Source organism: Pieris brassicae, chromosome 8 (assembly GCF_905147105.1).
Source record: "Pieris brassicae chromosome 8, ilPieBrab1.1, whole genome shotgun sequence".
NCBI lineage: Eukaryota > Metazoa > Arthropoda > Insecta > Lepidoptera > Pieridae > Pieris > Pieris brassicae.
In genome coordinates, this window is record NC_059672.1 from 4,331,093 (window position 1) to 4,345,645 (window position 14,553).

The 14,553-nt window shown below is 35.1% G+C and overlaps 1 protein-coding gene across 1 annotated transcript in view; it reads left to right on the top strand.

Moving 5' to 3' along the window:
• LOC123712795 overlaps positions 1-12,369 on the top strand; it is a 113,157-nt gene extending 100,788 nt beyond the window's left edge. The window contains exons 4-11 of the mRNA XM_045666062.1: positions 5,019-5,174; positions 6,101-6,456; positions 6,623-6,719; positions 7,692-7,901; positions 8,244-8,365; positions 8,823-9,024; positions 9,233-9,383; positions 9,723-12,369. Of these exons, the coding sequence (XP_045522018.1) occupies positions 5,019-5,174; positions 6,101-6,456; positions 6,623-6,719; positions 7,692-7,901; positions 8,244-8,365; positions 8,823-9,024; positions 9,233-9,383; positions 9,723-11,812 (3,384 nt within the window). The 3' untranslated portion in view covers positions 11,813-12,369. The remainder of the gene's footprint in view (positions 1-5,018; positions 5,175-6,100; positions 6,457-6,622; positions 6,720-7,691; positions 7,902-8,243; positions 8,366-8,822; positions 9,025-9,232; positions 9,384-9,722) is intronic.
• The last annotated feature ends 2,184 nt before the right edge of the window (positions 12,370-14,553 follow it).

The following is a 14,553-nucleotide window of genomic DNA, read 5'->3' on the forward strand; positions in this document are numbered from 1 at the left end:
GCCTGCCTACACGGTACAAGCATACGCACGCACATAGAAAAATATCCAGCAGGGTTGTGAGTGACTTAATCTCTGGGCTATCATGGTTCTTAAAGCTAAAACGTTTGTTACAGTATATTTTTTATTTAATTACTTTGTACGCACCGTAAGTCAAACTAAAAGTAGGATAAAGTAGTTAAAGTGCTACAAATCTAGGCTATGTTAACACATTTCCATTGATAACAAGCCCTCAAAGATGCTCTGTGTTATTAAATTAACACGCACACTCATTTGAATTATCTAGAGCATACTCGAATGCTAGATGAATATTAAAGATAGAAATAACAGGATTACTCCACCAATGTTAACCAGATAGCGATTCCAAAATGATTGAAAACATTTGTTGGGTCGAAAACTCTGTAAAATTCGGAAGCACGTTCAAATTTACTGAACCTATCTATATATTCCATCATTTATATATTTGTTTACAATATATAAAGGCATACGCATTTTTATTCTGTATAAAAAGTAAATCTTTTTATTTTGAGTACGTACTAACGTGCCTACTATATCTTGTAATGCTTGAGACATCTCAGTATTCTTCACCAACACGTTTCAACTATCAGAATGTCCTCAGTCATGTACCCATTACTTTACGGGATTGCTGATATAAACAACACGGGAGATGTATCGGAAAATTACCGAGTACAACGAAAAGAAATGTTTGAAATTTTAAAATGCCTCGTTGTTTTTATTGCGTCGTCGCTCAAGGGTTAGGTTCAATGACTTCTTCGTCCAGAATTATTTCGATTCAGTCCCTGCATCATCCCAATTGAAAATTCCACGCTTGATATCGCTTTTATGATTTATGAGCGTTGTAATTGCTCAATATTTTGATGTAAGTACATTTTTTTAACATTAGTTTTTGTTTTTTGCCCCGATTGATAATATATTTTATGAAATATTATATTTGAGTTTGTTAAAACAAGTTAACAAGACCACTCTTGCTCTGCAAGTATAACTTAATAATAAAACCTCTGAGTACGAACTCAAACGACTATAATAGATTTTTACATTTCAGGAAGTTAAAATATGAAACGGTTTATTATTTCGGCTGATTTTTGACTTCTCGATATCTTACCGGACGAGGAAGATGCTTTCTTTATTTTTTAACTTTCGTATGTCATATACAATATGGGCGTGCACAGTCGTGAAAGGTCATTATTTCCTATATATATCACTTACAATCGATTTTCACTCGGGATGAATCGACAACATAGTTTATTTGGCGTCAGTACAATGGCGAAAGATGTCTCTTCGATAAGGATTAAATAATTTTTTGTTCAGATAAGTCCCTTTATTTTCTGTTTTTGTTTATTGACACAAAAATGAGGTTTCAATGCTCACTTAGAGGTTGCTTTATCTTGACCTTTTGTTTATGATATTGTTGAATACCTTTATGGTATTTCAATATAGATATTTATAGTAAATATTTTATTGTGTTTTCTGTGATGTAATCCCCAAATAGGGTCATATAACAGAGTGGTCTGTTTTAAGTTATGCGTAACCATACTTTTTATGAGTTTAACTATGCATTGTTATAGAGTTCAAAGAAGTATTATTTTACATTATTGTGTTCGGCTTTATTGTTGCATTTTGGGACTAGTATTAGATTGGTTTCAGGCCGTATTCGTGTTACAATCTCCAACATTCCTGATGATTCATGCCCTAATTATTCCTTTCTGCGAACATGGAAATAAATTTGGTACCGTTAAAAATAATCCAATAAATTCGATGGTCTACTTATCCCTTTTATGACTTTATTTCAGTCATACCGAGGTGGAGGGGGGGGGGTCAAAATGCGTCGTACACGAAATAACAATGTAACGGCGTTTTAAACAATAGGTGTTTTGTATGGTTTATTCATTGATTGATTTATAGACATATAGGATATCATTCGCTTAAGATTCTTGTGCCATTGACACACGTAGCACATACTGGTACATACTACGTGTCTCAAGGGCACAAGGATCACAATATCGATAAATTTCTGTCATAGATGTGAGATGAAATTTATCATAGTTCCCTATTTAATTTCAAGAATTTGGCATCGAATGATATAATCCGTTTGAGTTTATTTTTAAATAAAATTTTATAATAGACCTAAAGATTAATAATAATATTGTTTATTAAACAGAAATGTAGTACAATTATTTTATTACTTTGACGCACTTATTAAAGACATACATATTTTGCTGACCAGTGAATTATTAATTAATAAAGGCTTGTTTTCAGTATCTCAACTTTCGTTTCGATATTTTAAAATCAATAACTCGTAGTCATTACGACTCGTATTTTAAGTATAAACAGGGCTTTATATAAATGACGTAACAAAGAAAGAACACCGAGAAGTTCGTTACGTCATAGATTTCGGCGTTAATGATCATGTCAAATAAAGACTATTGACGAAGGGCGAAAACTTGTGTTACGAAAGTGAAAGGCAGTTCTAGTCAAACATATTTTATTGCCTTCATGTTACATGAACTGGTAAAGGTATTTCCGATCTAGTGGTTAGTAAGAAATTCTAGGAATGTACACATGCGAATTTCACGTCAAACCGGGTAGATACTTGCAAAAAGGTTCTATTCGAAATCTCGTTACTGTTGTATAACAATAATAAAACCCTTTAATTCAGATACATTTACATTTAAACAGATTTTCATTTCAATCCTCTTCTAGTGTATCTGTGTGTCCTTTTTTAGCAAAGGGCCTCCTCCAAATCCTGCCATTCCTCTTTGCACTGTGCCACTCTCTGCCATGTACCACCAGCTGTTTCTTAAATGTGTGTATATGCACCTTCTAAGTTGCCTCCCTCTTTTTCGTTTGCTGTATCTTGGGCACTAGTCTCGTAGTTTTTCGCTCCACTTTTCTGTTTTTCTTGCCATGTCCCCCGTGTTTCTACTTTAGTTTATTTCTTGATATTGTAACATCCTTATAAGAAATATAACCTTATAAATATAAATATATATCCTTAAGAAATATAACAACCTTAGTTATATTTCTTAACGACGTATTCTTTATTTTGTCTCTTCTTTTCTTCCCTATCATACATCATTCCATGGATCTTTGACTCACATCTTTTAATAGTATAACTATCCATATCAGTGTATAGCTGGAAGTAAAATAGCTGATAGCTAGCTCTAAAAAGTTTCCATATTTTTTTACGCACCCGATGCCACGGCTTAAAGTACTATTACTGAAGTAGTAACGGGATATTTTGGACCGTAAGCGCTTTAGGAGTGGCCAGTAAAAAGTGATAAAGATAATTTGTAAAAAGCACAGCCATAAAGCACGGGCGACGCATCACTATCTTTTGGGACAGTGCGTTATCTTAAAACTTAACGTGCCCACATTGAAGTAAACATTTGACTTAGAAAGTGCAGTTCCGTGTAACTCGACAAGAGATAATATTTTCGTGCTTATTTTTAATGTCCCAAATTCTTGGTACTTATATTTGGGATCCACTGGCGCCTTTAAACCGGCAAACAATGTTATAAAACCCCTTTTATCGGCATAGACTTGAAGGATTAGTCTTATCTGAGGTTGAAAAAGTTTTATTTGCTTTCAAATATTTATCGTAATTGCCCAAATTAGGCAACGTTTAAGTAGGTAGGTGATAAGTGATAGTAATTTCAAAAGTAGGCAAATATTGCAATATGGTAAAGACTTATCGACATTATCGTATTGACGTAATCATGTTACAAATTGGATCGCGTAACGGGGTTGTCAATATGTCTGGTCGAATAAGTATCACAAGTCAGCCCGCGGTTATGTGCATTACGATTACTTACACCACAATAAATTCGTGTCAGTCGCCCACTTTACCCTTAATACCCAGATAAAAACCTCTGGTTTTTTGTTCCCTGTCAGCCGTCAATCGAAACCTCGAATTCGAGACCACAAATTAAAGTCCCACTATAAAAGCGTTAACACACACTTGTAAATGATGTTTTAAATGGATATTTTAGCACCCGGTAATATTCGAATTCGAATGAATTTTATTATTAAAGGTTCTCAATTGATTGCATTTTAAACGCATTTCTTAAACGATTCTATAATTCCCAGAATTATTACATAGGCATGCTGTCAATATCGTTTTTATGAGCTAAGCAAGGAAATATTGAAATTAAAACGCATTGTAGGTACGTGAGTAAATTAAATGTGCATACAATGGATAACTTCTCACGGTCCCTTCATTATACAGAAGCATTGTCGTCGCCACGGTAGAGTGAGCCGAGGATGCCTCCCTCAGGAGTGCGTATGCTATTAGAATTTAGATTATCTATACTCGACAATAGCGCTGTTTAATGAAGCATAATCCTATGTTTAAATTATGAATGAATAACGTCGTAAATGAAGTATTGAACGCGATATTCAAACGCTTCATAATTCAAAGCAATTTGCTCCAGGCGTAACAAACATCTTTATATATCATCTTGCGCCTCAGGCGTCTAGAATATTTTCAGCGTTTTACAACTATGATGTAAATACATGTTCGTTTGACCATTACGAGGGTTCCTTATTTTGCTACAGTACTTACGTATAATATGAGTAATTTGTGCGGCTTAGTGTTATGCAATTCTCATTGTATTTATTCAAGTATGAAATATTAGTTGAGCGGTGTTGGACTTGTGGTGACTCACCCTTAGGTCGTAGATTCGATTCGCGGCTGTGCAGTTATGGACTTTCTATGTGAACATTTAACACTCGCCTATATGGTGAAGGAAAACGGCATATCTTAGAACCAAAGTCGACAGCGTGTGTTAATAATAAACCTAGATTATTATAGCGTCACCTATTTTTTCATAAAGATTTAATAAAATATTAAATTTTCCTAACTACATGTTTTCATATTGTCTTGATTGCATTGGATTTGATTTGATTTGAATGAATCTATTAAACAACTGTGGAGAAAGGATTTTTAGGTTGTAAAATATAAATAGACTACCCAAATATTGATACAAATGTTTTGTCAACAGATCGAACGTCTTGCCCAGTATGAGCGATTGGTCGGAGGTGGGTGCGCACGGCGGCGTGCCTCACGTCTCTCAGACCTTGAGCGCGTTCAGGACCTCTTCCCTCATGACTACTTGGCCCTACACGATGCTGATGCCCTTGCCTCGCATCACACTCAGGTAAATATACAGTTACAGTACATATTATAAAAATATGTTTAGATATTTCTACCCAAGGGCGTTAAACATTGCTTTAGAAAAACTACTACGACCGTTGTCTTACGATGACAGAATTACAATAGACATTTAGTATAAAAACGTTTAGCTTAGTTAAACATACCGCACACAACATCTCGTTCCGCATTCATTCACTGTGTGTGAACTGAAAAAAATTTACTAATAATTTAGGAGTTTTAGAAACGATTTTTATTAAGTAACTTTTAATCGTTATTTCGTAATCAATATCTATACATTATTGCGATTTCATAATCTGTGGAGAGCTTTAAAAGGAGCGCATGAGATAACAGGAAACTACTAATTATAACATTGCAGATTCTGCAAAGTTTCCACTACACCTGACGTTCAGTGAACCACGCCAAACAAAACATTTACCTTCATTTTGATCGAAATAGCTCCTGGATCGTGATAAAATGCAGCATCTTAATTTTTTAAACAAACATTACTCATATTTTGCACCTGATTAGTTATTACGTATTTATACATATATATTACATATAATGAGTCGTTACTAAACCTTCCAATTTTTTTTCTAGTTCCTTAGTCATTATTTTTAGTATTAAAAGTAATTTATCATAATTTTAAATATTAAAAACATAGTCGATAATTTATAGAACTAGCAACATCTAAGTAAACCATACAAATTAACGGTATTGAACTAATTTGACTTTGATGCTATTAAATGATAATGACTGGACCGAGTCTTTATAACAACTTCTTTGGTAGATGGACTCTAATGCATTAACAGCGTACGACGGAGGCGTGATATTTTGTACTTTTTATTTTCTTAATATTATTTTTATTTTCTCATGTTAGTGACATGTCTTTAATGAGAAGAAACATCTTTAAAAATTCATGTATAATTTCAGAAATCGAAGAGTTTACGCAAACGACCGAGCCTTGACATCAACGGTACAGTCACTGCGAATAGCTCACTACTCCCACGCACATTTATCATGGAAGCACCTGCTCAATTGACCCTCATGGGCTCAACTTCCCCACCGTTAGATAGGCATTTGTTTCTCTTCAATGATTTGCTCCTAGTGGGAAAATCTAGAGGGACGAACTGCTTCAAGTTGAAAGAGAGCGTGCGGCTGGCGGAGTTGTGGATTTCATTGCCGGAGAGTGATGACACTGGATTTCTTATTGGATGGCCGACCCTGAGTGGAGTTATTAACTACCTCGCGACATACCCCACCCAAGCTGCAAGGGATACGTGGTACAGGTAATATTTAAATTTTGTTTAAAATTGCAGTTAATAGTTAAGGGTTAAATAAAGGTAAATGGCGATTGTTCGATGCAAGTACTGCTTCAAGCTGATCACATACTCGCCTAGAAGCGTATGTTAAAATATCTGCTCTATTGTGAAGTTAAAATGATGAAATTTGCAGGAAAATCCAAAATGCCTTGAACACCAAGCTGACGAATGAACCAAAGTCGACGAACATTCAAATATTCTACAAAGACGTAACGAGCTCAATCGAATTCGTAAGTTTCCACAATTTCACTTATTATAATGCAATTTTTTCGACTGCGGCGGTGGGAAAACTACAACTTTCTTTTGTTTTACTTTCATTTCACATATCCTGAGATTATAATGCAAAACACGTACTGAAATTTATGTTACGCCCAAATTGCTTGTAGCACAATCGTTTTCATAATCCACTTTCAAATAGATGGCCTGTCACAGTGTTATTTGGATAATGAAAAACAGATGTTTCTATAGTAAAAAATTAATTACCTACATTAACATTCTTGAGTATGCCCTGTATGGAAACTGAGAGTAACAAAGGACCTATAGTCTTTATAATACATTTATTTAAGATGTTGCCATAGAAATCAACTTTACGATTTTATATAAGAAATTGAGAAGTATCTAAGCGTACGTCTAAAGTTCATTATTAAAAAAAAGTGCGTGCGTACAAAGTACACGTGTCAGAAGTAAAACTTCTTTGTAATTATTAATAAGCTAAAAACCGCAACAGATGATCATGTACCAGTGTAATATCACTCCATGTATTTATGTTTATATTGACACTGTTTACACACTGTATACGTGCAAATGATAATATAAATAAATAAATAAATAATCTGCGTTTACTGCGCAAGACGTTATGCGACAGATTTGCCATCTAAAGTTCTAATATGCAATAAATACTAAACGAATAGATCAACCAATACCGTGTATTTTTTCACGATCTCCCTTTCTCACTCTTTCTCAATCACTCTCTCCCTTTTCTTCGACAAAAACACTGCACATCTTCGTGGCGTTTCATCCGTTAAAGTTTTACCTTCATGCGCCTAAAGAAGTTTCACTTCAAAAATATTAAACATTTCTCGCTGAATGGCGATACCAATGTCCTGTATTATAAAACATGTTTTTCTGTGATTACTAATTAAACCTTCTTTAGATATATCTAACAAATGTTTAATCGTTATAATTTATACCTTCATTTACAGTGTAAGACCGTGTCAGTAAATCCAGACATGAGTGCTCGATGTGTGGTCCGTCAGGCGCTTCATGTGCTGCAAGCAGGCGCTGAGGGTGACCATGATGAAGGGGAAGATGACCGCTGGGGAGCAGCGAATGAATTTAACCTTTGGGTTCGGACTGGTCGAGATGCGCCACCCACGCCTCTTCAGGGAAATGAAAGACCGCATGCGATACAGGTTAGTGTTCAATATCTTCTTGTCTCTTGATAGACAAAATATATTTTTTATAACACGCAAACAATTCTTTACTCAAAACTTTAACTTAACTATTTAAATTCACTAAGATTTTTCTTGTCTAACCAAATTCATAAATTATAATTGCACACTTTTACCTAGAGTACTCTTTGGTCTCTTTCTGACAAGTTGTTTTCACGCTGTGATAAAAAGAAACAGATGACTTTTTTGTTTCTTATGAATAAGCTTTCTCGCTGTAATTTTAATACAAAGCCAGACTTAAAGCTTTTTGGTTTCTTTAAAACACCAACAATGTTTCCAGTTTTTAAACAAACATTTTTATAGATGTCCCGAATACGACAAACATTGTCGAATGAAGACGGCTTCGATCTGGAGCACGTTAATGCCAAGAATAATCCCTGCGGCCTCGTGTTCGAATTGAGGAAAAAGAATCAAGCTTTGAAAAGGTAAACATTTTATTGTCTTCAAATCCTCTGACTTAGCTTGCTCTATTTATTTATGTTTGTTGTATAACCACGGATTACAGACTTCGGACGAAGATTAAAACCATAATAGAATACTATAATTTATTTGTTTTCTTGGTTTAGATTTCGTTATGTTCTCAGCCAAATATTCAGTTTATACTATAGATGATTTGATCAGATTGGTGTAGTTAAGAGTAGTAACTCGACAATTTTATGGGGTATATAACTAAATTCAGTTTACATTTTATTATAAATTTGAATGTTATGATAAACTTAATTCTTTAACAATATTGTATATATGTAAGGGATTTTTTTTAAAGACGATTACAAATCTATGTGCCTCGACGGTTTTTACTATGATTTCTTTTGAAATAAGTTGTTTTATTGAATATAATTTCGATAATTTCGTGCCATTTTATTAATTAACACAATTTTACAGTACTTCCGGTACCGGTCGTGGCTTACGTCTGTTACGTCGTGGTGGGCGGTTGTTTGGCGTCTCACTCACGCGCCTGTGCAATGGCTCATCACCGCCAGCTCTTTTGCACGCCCTGAAACGACTCCGGGCACTCGCTCCACATACGCATGGCGTATTCCGACGCAGTGCGAATGCTAAAGCGCTAAGATTGCTTAGAGATAAGGTTTGTATTGTTGTTAAACCTAGCGTAACATTTAGCTATGTTTATTTACCCACGCAGCGCTTTCATTGATATATACTGTTATTGATATATAGGCAAAGGCAGATCCTTAAAAATTATTAAGGAAGCAGACACTACTTCTTGTCTTACGGAACTTTAAACAATATCAGATAGGTACTAAACTGGTTCTAAAGTTAGTTAAAAATTTCAGCTGGATACGCTAGGGCCATGGGCGCAAGGCTGTCCCGAGTTGGACCGAGCTCCTGTTTTGCTCTTAGCCGCGCTGGTAAAGGAATTCTTCAGGGCCTTGCCCCAACCTCTTCTTCTTGCTGAACTTTATCCCGCCTGGCTACAAGTATTAAGTGAGTATTTGCTCTTTTCGCTTATTAATACAAGTTCTCCTGCAATACAATAATTAAATCGCTTGTGCGAATTAGTCCGTATGATGATGAAGATAAATCACTAAGAATGGCTTTCGTGTTTGGATTTTTTTACATGGCATAAGATACTTTTTAATTACTGTATCCCATATACAAATTAGAAAAGGTAAAGATACATGCCCATCAATTGTTTGGTAAATAATACGAATGTATTATATCTCTTAAATATTTATTTATAACCAACAAATGCTTTATTAACATAAAAAATTACAACTACAACATAAAGTGAGTAACAAAAATATATTTTTTCGTTTCTTTCAGATTTACCTCAAACCGAAAAAGTGTCAGCCGTTCGCTCGCTACTTCTGAAGTTACCGAAGCCGCACTACACTATGCTCACGTACTTCGTGTGCCTGTTACAAGCCATCGCCAAGAAATCTAATATAAACCTCATGTGCCCCATGAATTTAGGCGTCTGCGTCGGCCCAAGTCTTCTTTGGCCCTCAGTCCCCTGCGATAAAGCTCCAAAAGCTGTGCCAATGGTCGTAGAATTACTTATCGTCAAAGCTGAAGCACTGTTTGGACCACAAATAGCGGGATTACTTGGGAATGGGTCCCCAGAATCCTCAAATGCGCTACTCGACTCCGGCGCTGAAGAAAGCGACAGTCTTCATTCGGTTGGTATCTCCTTGGACTCCATGGAGTTGTCGACTCCGCGAAAAGAGAAGCTCTCCCTAAGCAGAGATTCAGGCTTGACTCTGTCCGAAGATGACTCCAATAGCAACGGAGGCAACAGTCCCGCACCACGTAATATTCTTCACAGTCTCTCTGCGCCCACCTGCAATACGCAACAAGACAAACTAGGTAACCGTTACAACACAGATAATCACAACGTAAACGGTCTCCCGCCAATTAATCAGCGACAGCAAACTATTTATACTAATAAGGCAGAAATATACAGTACAGTTAATGAGGAACTCTACACGATGCCATATATGGGTGAAAGATATGTACATAATTCGATAAACATCGGTATCTCTAACGGCATCGATGATAGAAATTACGTGTCCAAGTCAGCTGTCCAACGGTCGACGGCTGATATTTATGGCCAGGGCCCGGCTAAATATATCACGGGCTTAGAACCTCAGAAGCCACCGCGAAGTAACGTGTCGAAGGCAGCTCGCACATCTAAAGTCTACAGCATGTACTCCGAACCACAAGGAGACAAAAGTAATGCCAACAAGAGTTTCAATCGCGCTAAAAGTTCAGACAACCTGTTGGAAACGAAACCAGACACGATAAATACAAATCGCGATCTGGTTTCTAGTCAAGAGAACATTGTTTATAGTAATATACACGACCTCGCGATGTTCACAGAAAACATCCAACGTCAGAACCAATACCAAACGCACTCCGAATTACTTTCCAATACGAATACAAATTACTCCCGCGTTTACACTGGTTGGGAAAAGAGGAGTTCTAACTATCAAAGTAATGCGAACGAAAAAATATATGGGCAAGTGACTAATAAAGGAGAAACCTCACAAAATATAGAAGGAAAATCGTCACCGGCAGCCACCATTTTTACTAGAAATGACTGGTCTCGTCAAGCAGCAAGGACGAAGAGCTTGGAGGTTAACGAAGAAGGACAAAATGTCTCCACACGCAATGGCAACTACGATATAAACATCGTAAACTGTTGCCGCAAGAGACGCTTTGATCCGGCCCATATGTGCACGAAGAATTGCATTACTCTGTCCATGGTTAACGGAAGAGAAAAGGAGAAACCAGCAATTAATCCTTTGCAGAACTCGTATTCATACATTGATGATATGCGAAACAATTCGGAAGAAAGCAAGAAGTCCAGAATGAGAACGTATAATAACAACAAATTGAATCAATCGAAATCCCTCGCAAATATAATATTACACAGCGACTCGAGCAGCAATGACACTCTATACCAGCCCCAAGGTTCATTCAACAGCCGATCAACCGAATCGCCGGCGAGCGAGAACTCCTTTGAAAATTGCTACACGACTCAATACATTGAGCCTCTGTACACATCTGTATACAACAGGAGAAGAGATATATTCCACGAAGATAAAAATATGTTTTCGTCCGATATCTACAAAGCTACGCCTACATCTGTCCAACCAGATTACTCAACGGAAAATGAACCGAACAATAAAAATAAACCACCGCTGATGCCACCCCCAGTTCCGCCGAGAAAAATGGTTTATCAGAGGGTATTGAAGAAGTTTCAACCGGTTCACGTCAAGGACGATAAAACGTCGCGATCAAAGTCGGTGCCACCTGTATACAGGGACCCGCCAAATGGAAACGAGAAAAACGAAAATGGAATCGCCTTAGATGCGTCGGAATCAGACACCGAATCGGAATCATATGTTTAATGCACAACTGTATTCTAAACGGTTTTATAGATGTTTTTTTGATGTTACTAAAATATTTGAAATCTGAGCACAGAGAGTAAAAGCAACACATCTATGATTATATTAATGCGTACAATAACGTTTTTAAATAGATTTTTTATGACAAAATTATGACGTTTTAAAGTTTTTTAATTGCCTTTAAGTTTATGTATAATGTTTATTGTAGTTGTATTTTCCATATTGTTAGCATTTCGATCCCGCCTTAGAATTTTAAAAATGTGACCATAACCTGAACTATTCCGGTGATGAGTTTCCAAAGACGTTTAAATAGTTTTCATACTATGTACAGAATAATTGATTTTCAATAGAAGTATATGATTAACTTTACTGTTGATTAGCAATAGTAATTATGTGAAAGATTCTACTTAAATTTTATATATTTTCTAGTGTTACGTAAAGCTATCGACTGTGTCATGTTTGTGTATTTTTACAAGATAAATAATATATGTATGTCTATTGCGTAGGATTTTAGAGATGTGTATAAACTGTATAAAATGTACCTACATTGTAATAAATATCGTTTTATAATGATTTTGTTTAATTCTTTAGACGTTTAAAAAGATTTCAGATCCTTAAAGTGAATTGTAGGCACCATATACCCGGGTTTGGCATGGCAGCAAAAATACGATTTCTGTTTAGACTTGGTACACGAAAGTTAAACGAAAAAGTTATCGCAAATAGTGTCATTACTGTACAGTTTTGTCCAAGCATATTATGTTGCCATGGCATAAAACTAATATTGATATAATCTCATTCGGTAATATCCTAATTATGAAATGAAATACAAACTTTAATTGGCATATTTTATTTACATACTTCTTTAAGCAATGTAAAAAAATATATTAAAGGATTATTCTCCTAACAAAACAATGCTTGAAAACAATGTTTTAATTATTAGAGTACAATATGTCCCGACCGAGGTTTCAATTCAATTTAAGTACACATTATCTGTGGTGAGCGCGCGGCGCGCGCAACGCGCTGTTTCCGAGCCAATAGACCAATAACAGACTTTTTCCATTTTGGCGCTATTTCTTACATACGAATTTGAGTAATATTTTGTTAGATTACTTTAGTAGCAAAAATGACAAGCAACACCGACGATACCGATGAAAATTTAACTCCATCTGACATTCTAGAAACAACTACGAAACTGACGAATAGTCTTTTGCCAGAAAAATTAAGAAAAGCGTACGACAAAGTTACCAAGACTTTTTGACTTGGAAAATGAACAAAAATGCTAACTCACTTTCCGAAAATGTTTTGTTAGCCTACTTTCAAGAGTTATCGGATAACATTAAGTGTTCGTCATTATGGTCTAAATATTCTATGATGAAAAGTACACTGACCAAGTATTTACCACGAAATTGATATTACCAAATATTTAAAACTTGTATCATTTCTGAAACGGAAATCACAAGTATATAAAGGGAAGAATGTCAATACATTTTCAGCTGAACGCTTAAATAAGTTTTTTAAATGAAGGGAACCGATAAATTATATGTTTCAACGAAGGTAAGAAGTATTGATTTATTAGATAGATGAATAAAAGTCAAATAGAAAATATTAGTTACTAAACGTCATCTCACTGGGCTTTATACATAGATATTTACTGGCTTCATATTACTTAAGTATTTATAATATTGTTACAGATTGCCCAATATTTGGTATAATGGGTGCCTGCCGAAGACAGGAATTATACAACATTAAATTCAATGAAGTCGAAGTTTTTGAATCATCAATTTTAGTTAAAATTTGGAACACAAAAAATAAAATAGACCTATATATTACCATAAAGGGCAAATATTACCAATTATGTAAACAATACATAGAAACCGCGACGAAATTCATGTAGCAATCCTTCCTTCTTTTTGAATTATATTTCTGAGAAATGGACCCAACAAAGAGTTGTAAAAAATTTGGAATGTTGGGTAATACGATAGCCAGTTAACCTTAATCTTCAAAACTTAGATTCATACACGGGACATTGCTTCCGCAGAACTTCTGCGACCTTGGGCGACACGGAGGGTGAAAGTCAATAACAGCTGAAGAAGGCTACATAGACGATTCTATAACTAACAAAATCTTAATATCCGATATTAATTCGATACTCAATTCCATAGAAAATAATAAAAATGAAATTAATATAAACGTTCCATTTCAACCCCGACAAAGACTAGCTCTTATAGCGCCTCCCAGACTGTTATTCAAGTTCAGTTTCATAATTGCAATATTCAAAATGTGAATAATTATTATAATAAATAATTTCTTTGTTTTATATTGCCTTTTATTTAATGTAGCTACAGTCATGAGATTAAAAAAAGTAGTGTATGCAACTGCATAGAATTAGGTTTTAAAACACTCGTGTAGTCTTATTAAAAAAAACATGTCTCATGTTTTAATACCCTCTATTATATGACAGTTGCATAAACTACTATTATATATAAACTCTTGAAAAAGGGGCACCTAAGGAAATTTAAGTTCTAAGGTTAATTTCATTTTAAATACAATTTTATTGTATGACGTAGTCTGTATACTTCATAAATCTAAAACGAAACTGAAGAGTGGAAATCCTCACAACATTATTAAAGTAGGAGGATTCAAGCTGCGATTTTAGCAAGAGACCTTCTCTTTAGGTTTTTATATTCGTAATTTATTTTATTAAAAAAGTTTAAAAAATTGTTGTCATTTTTGCCGAGCACTTA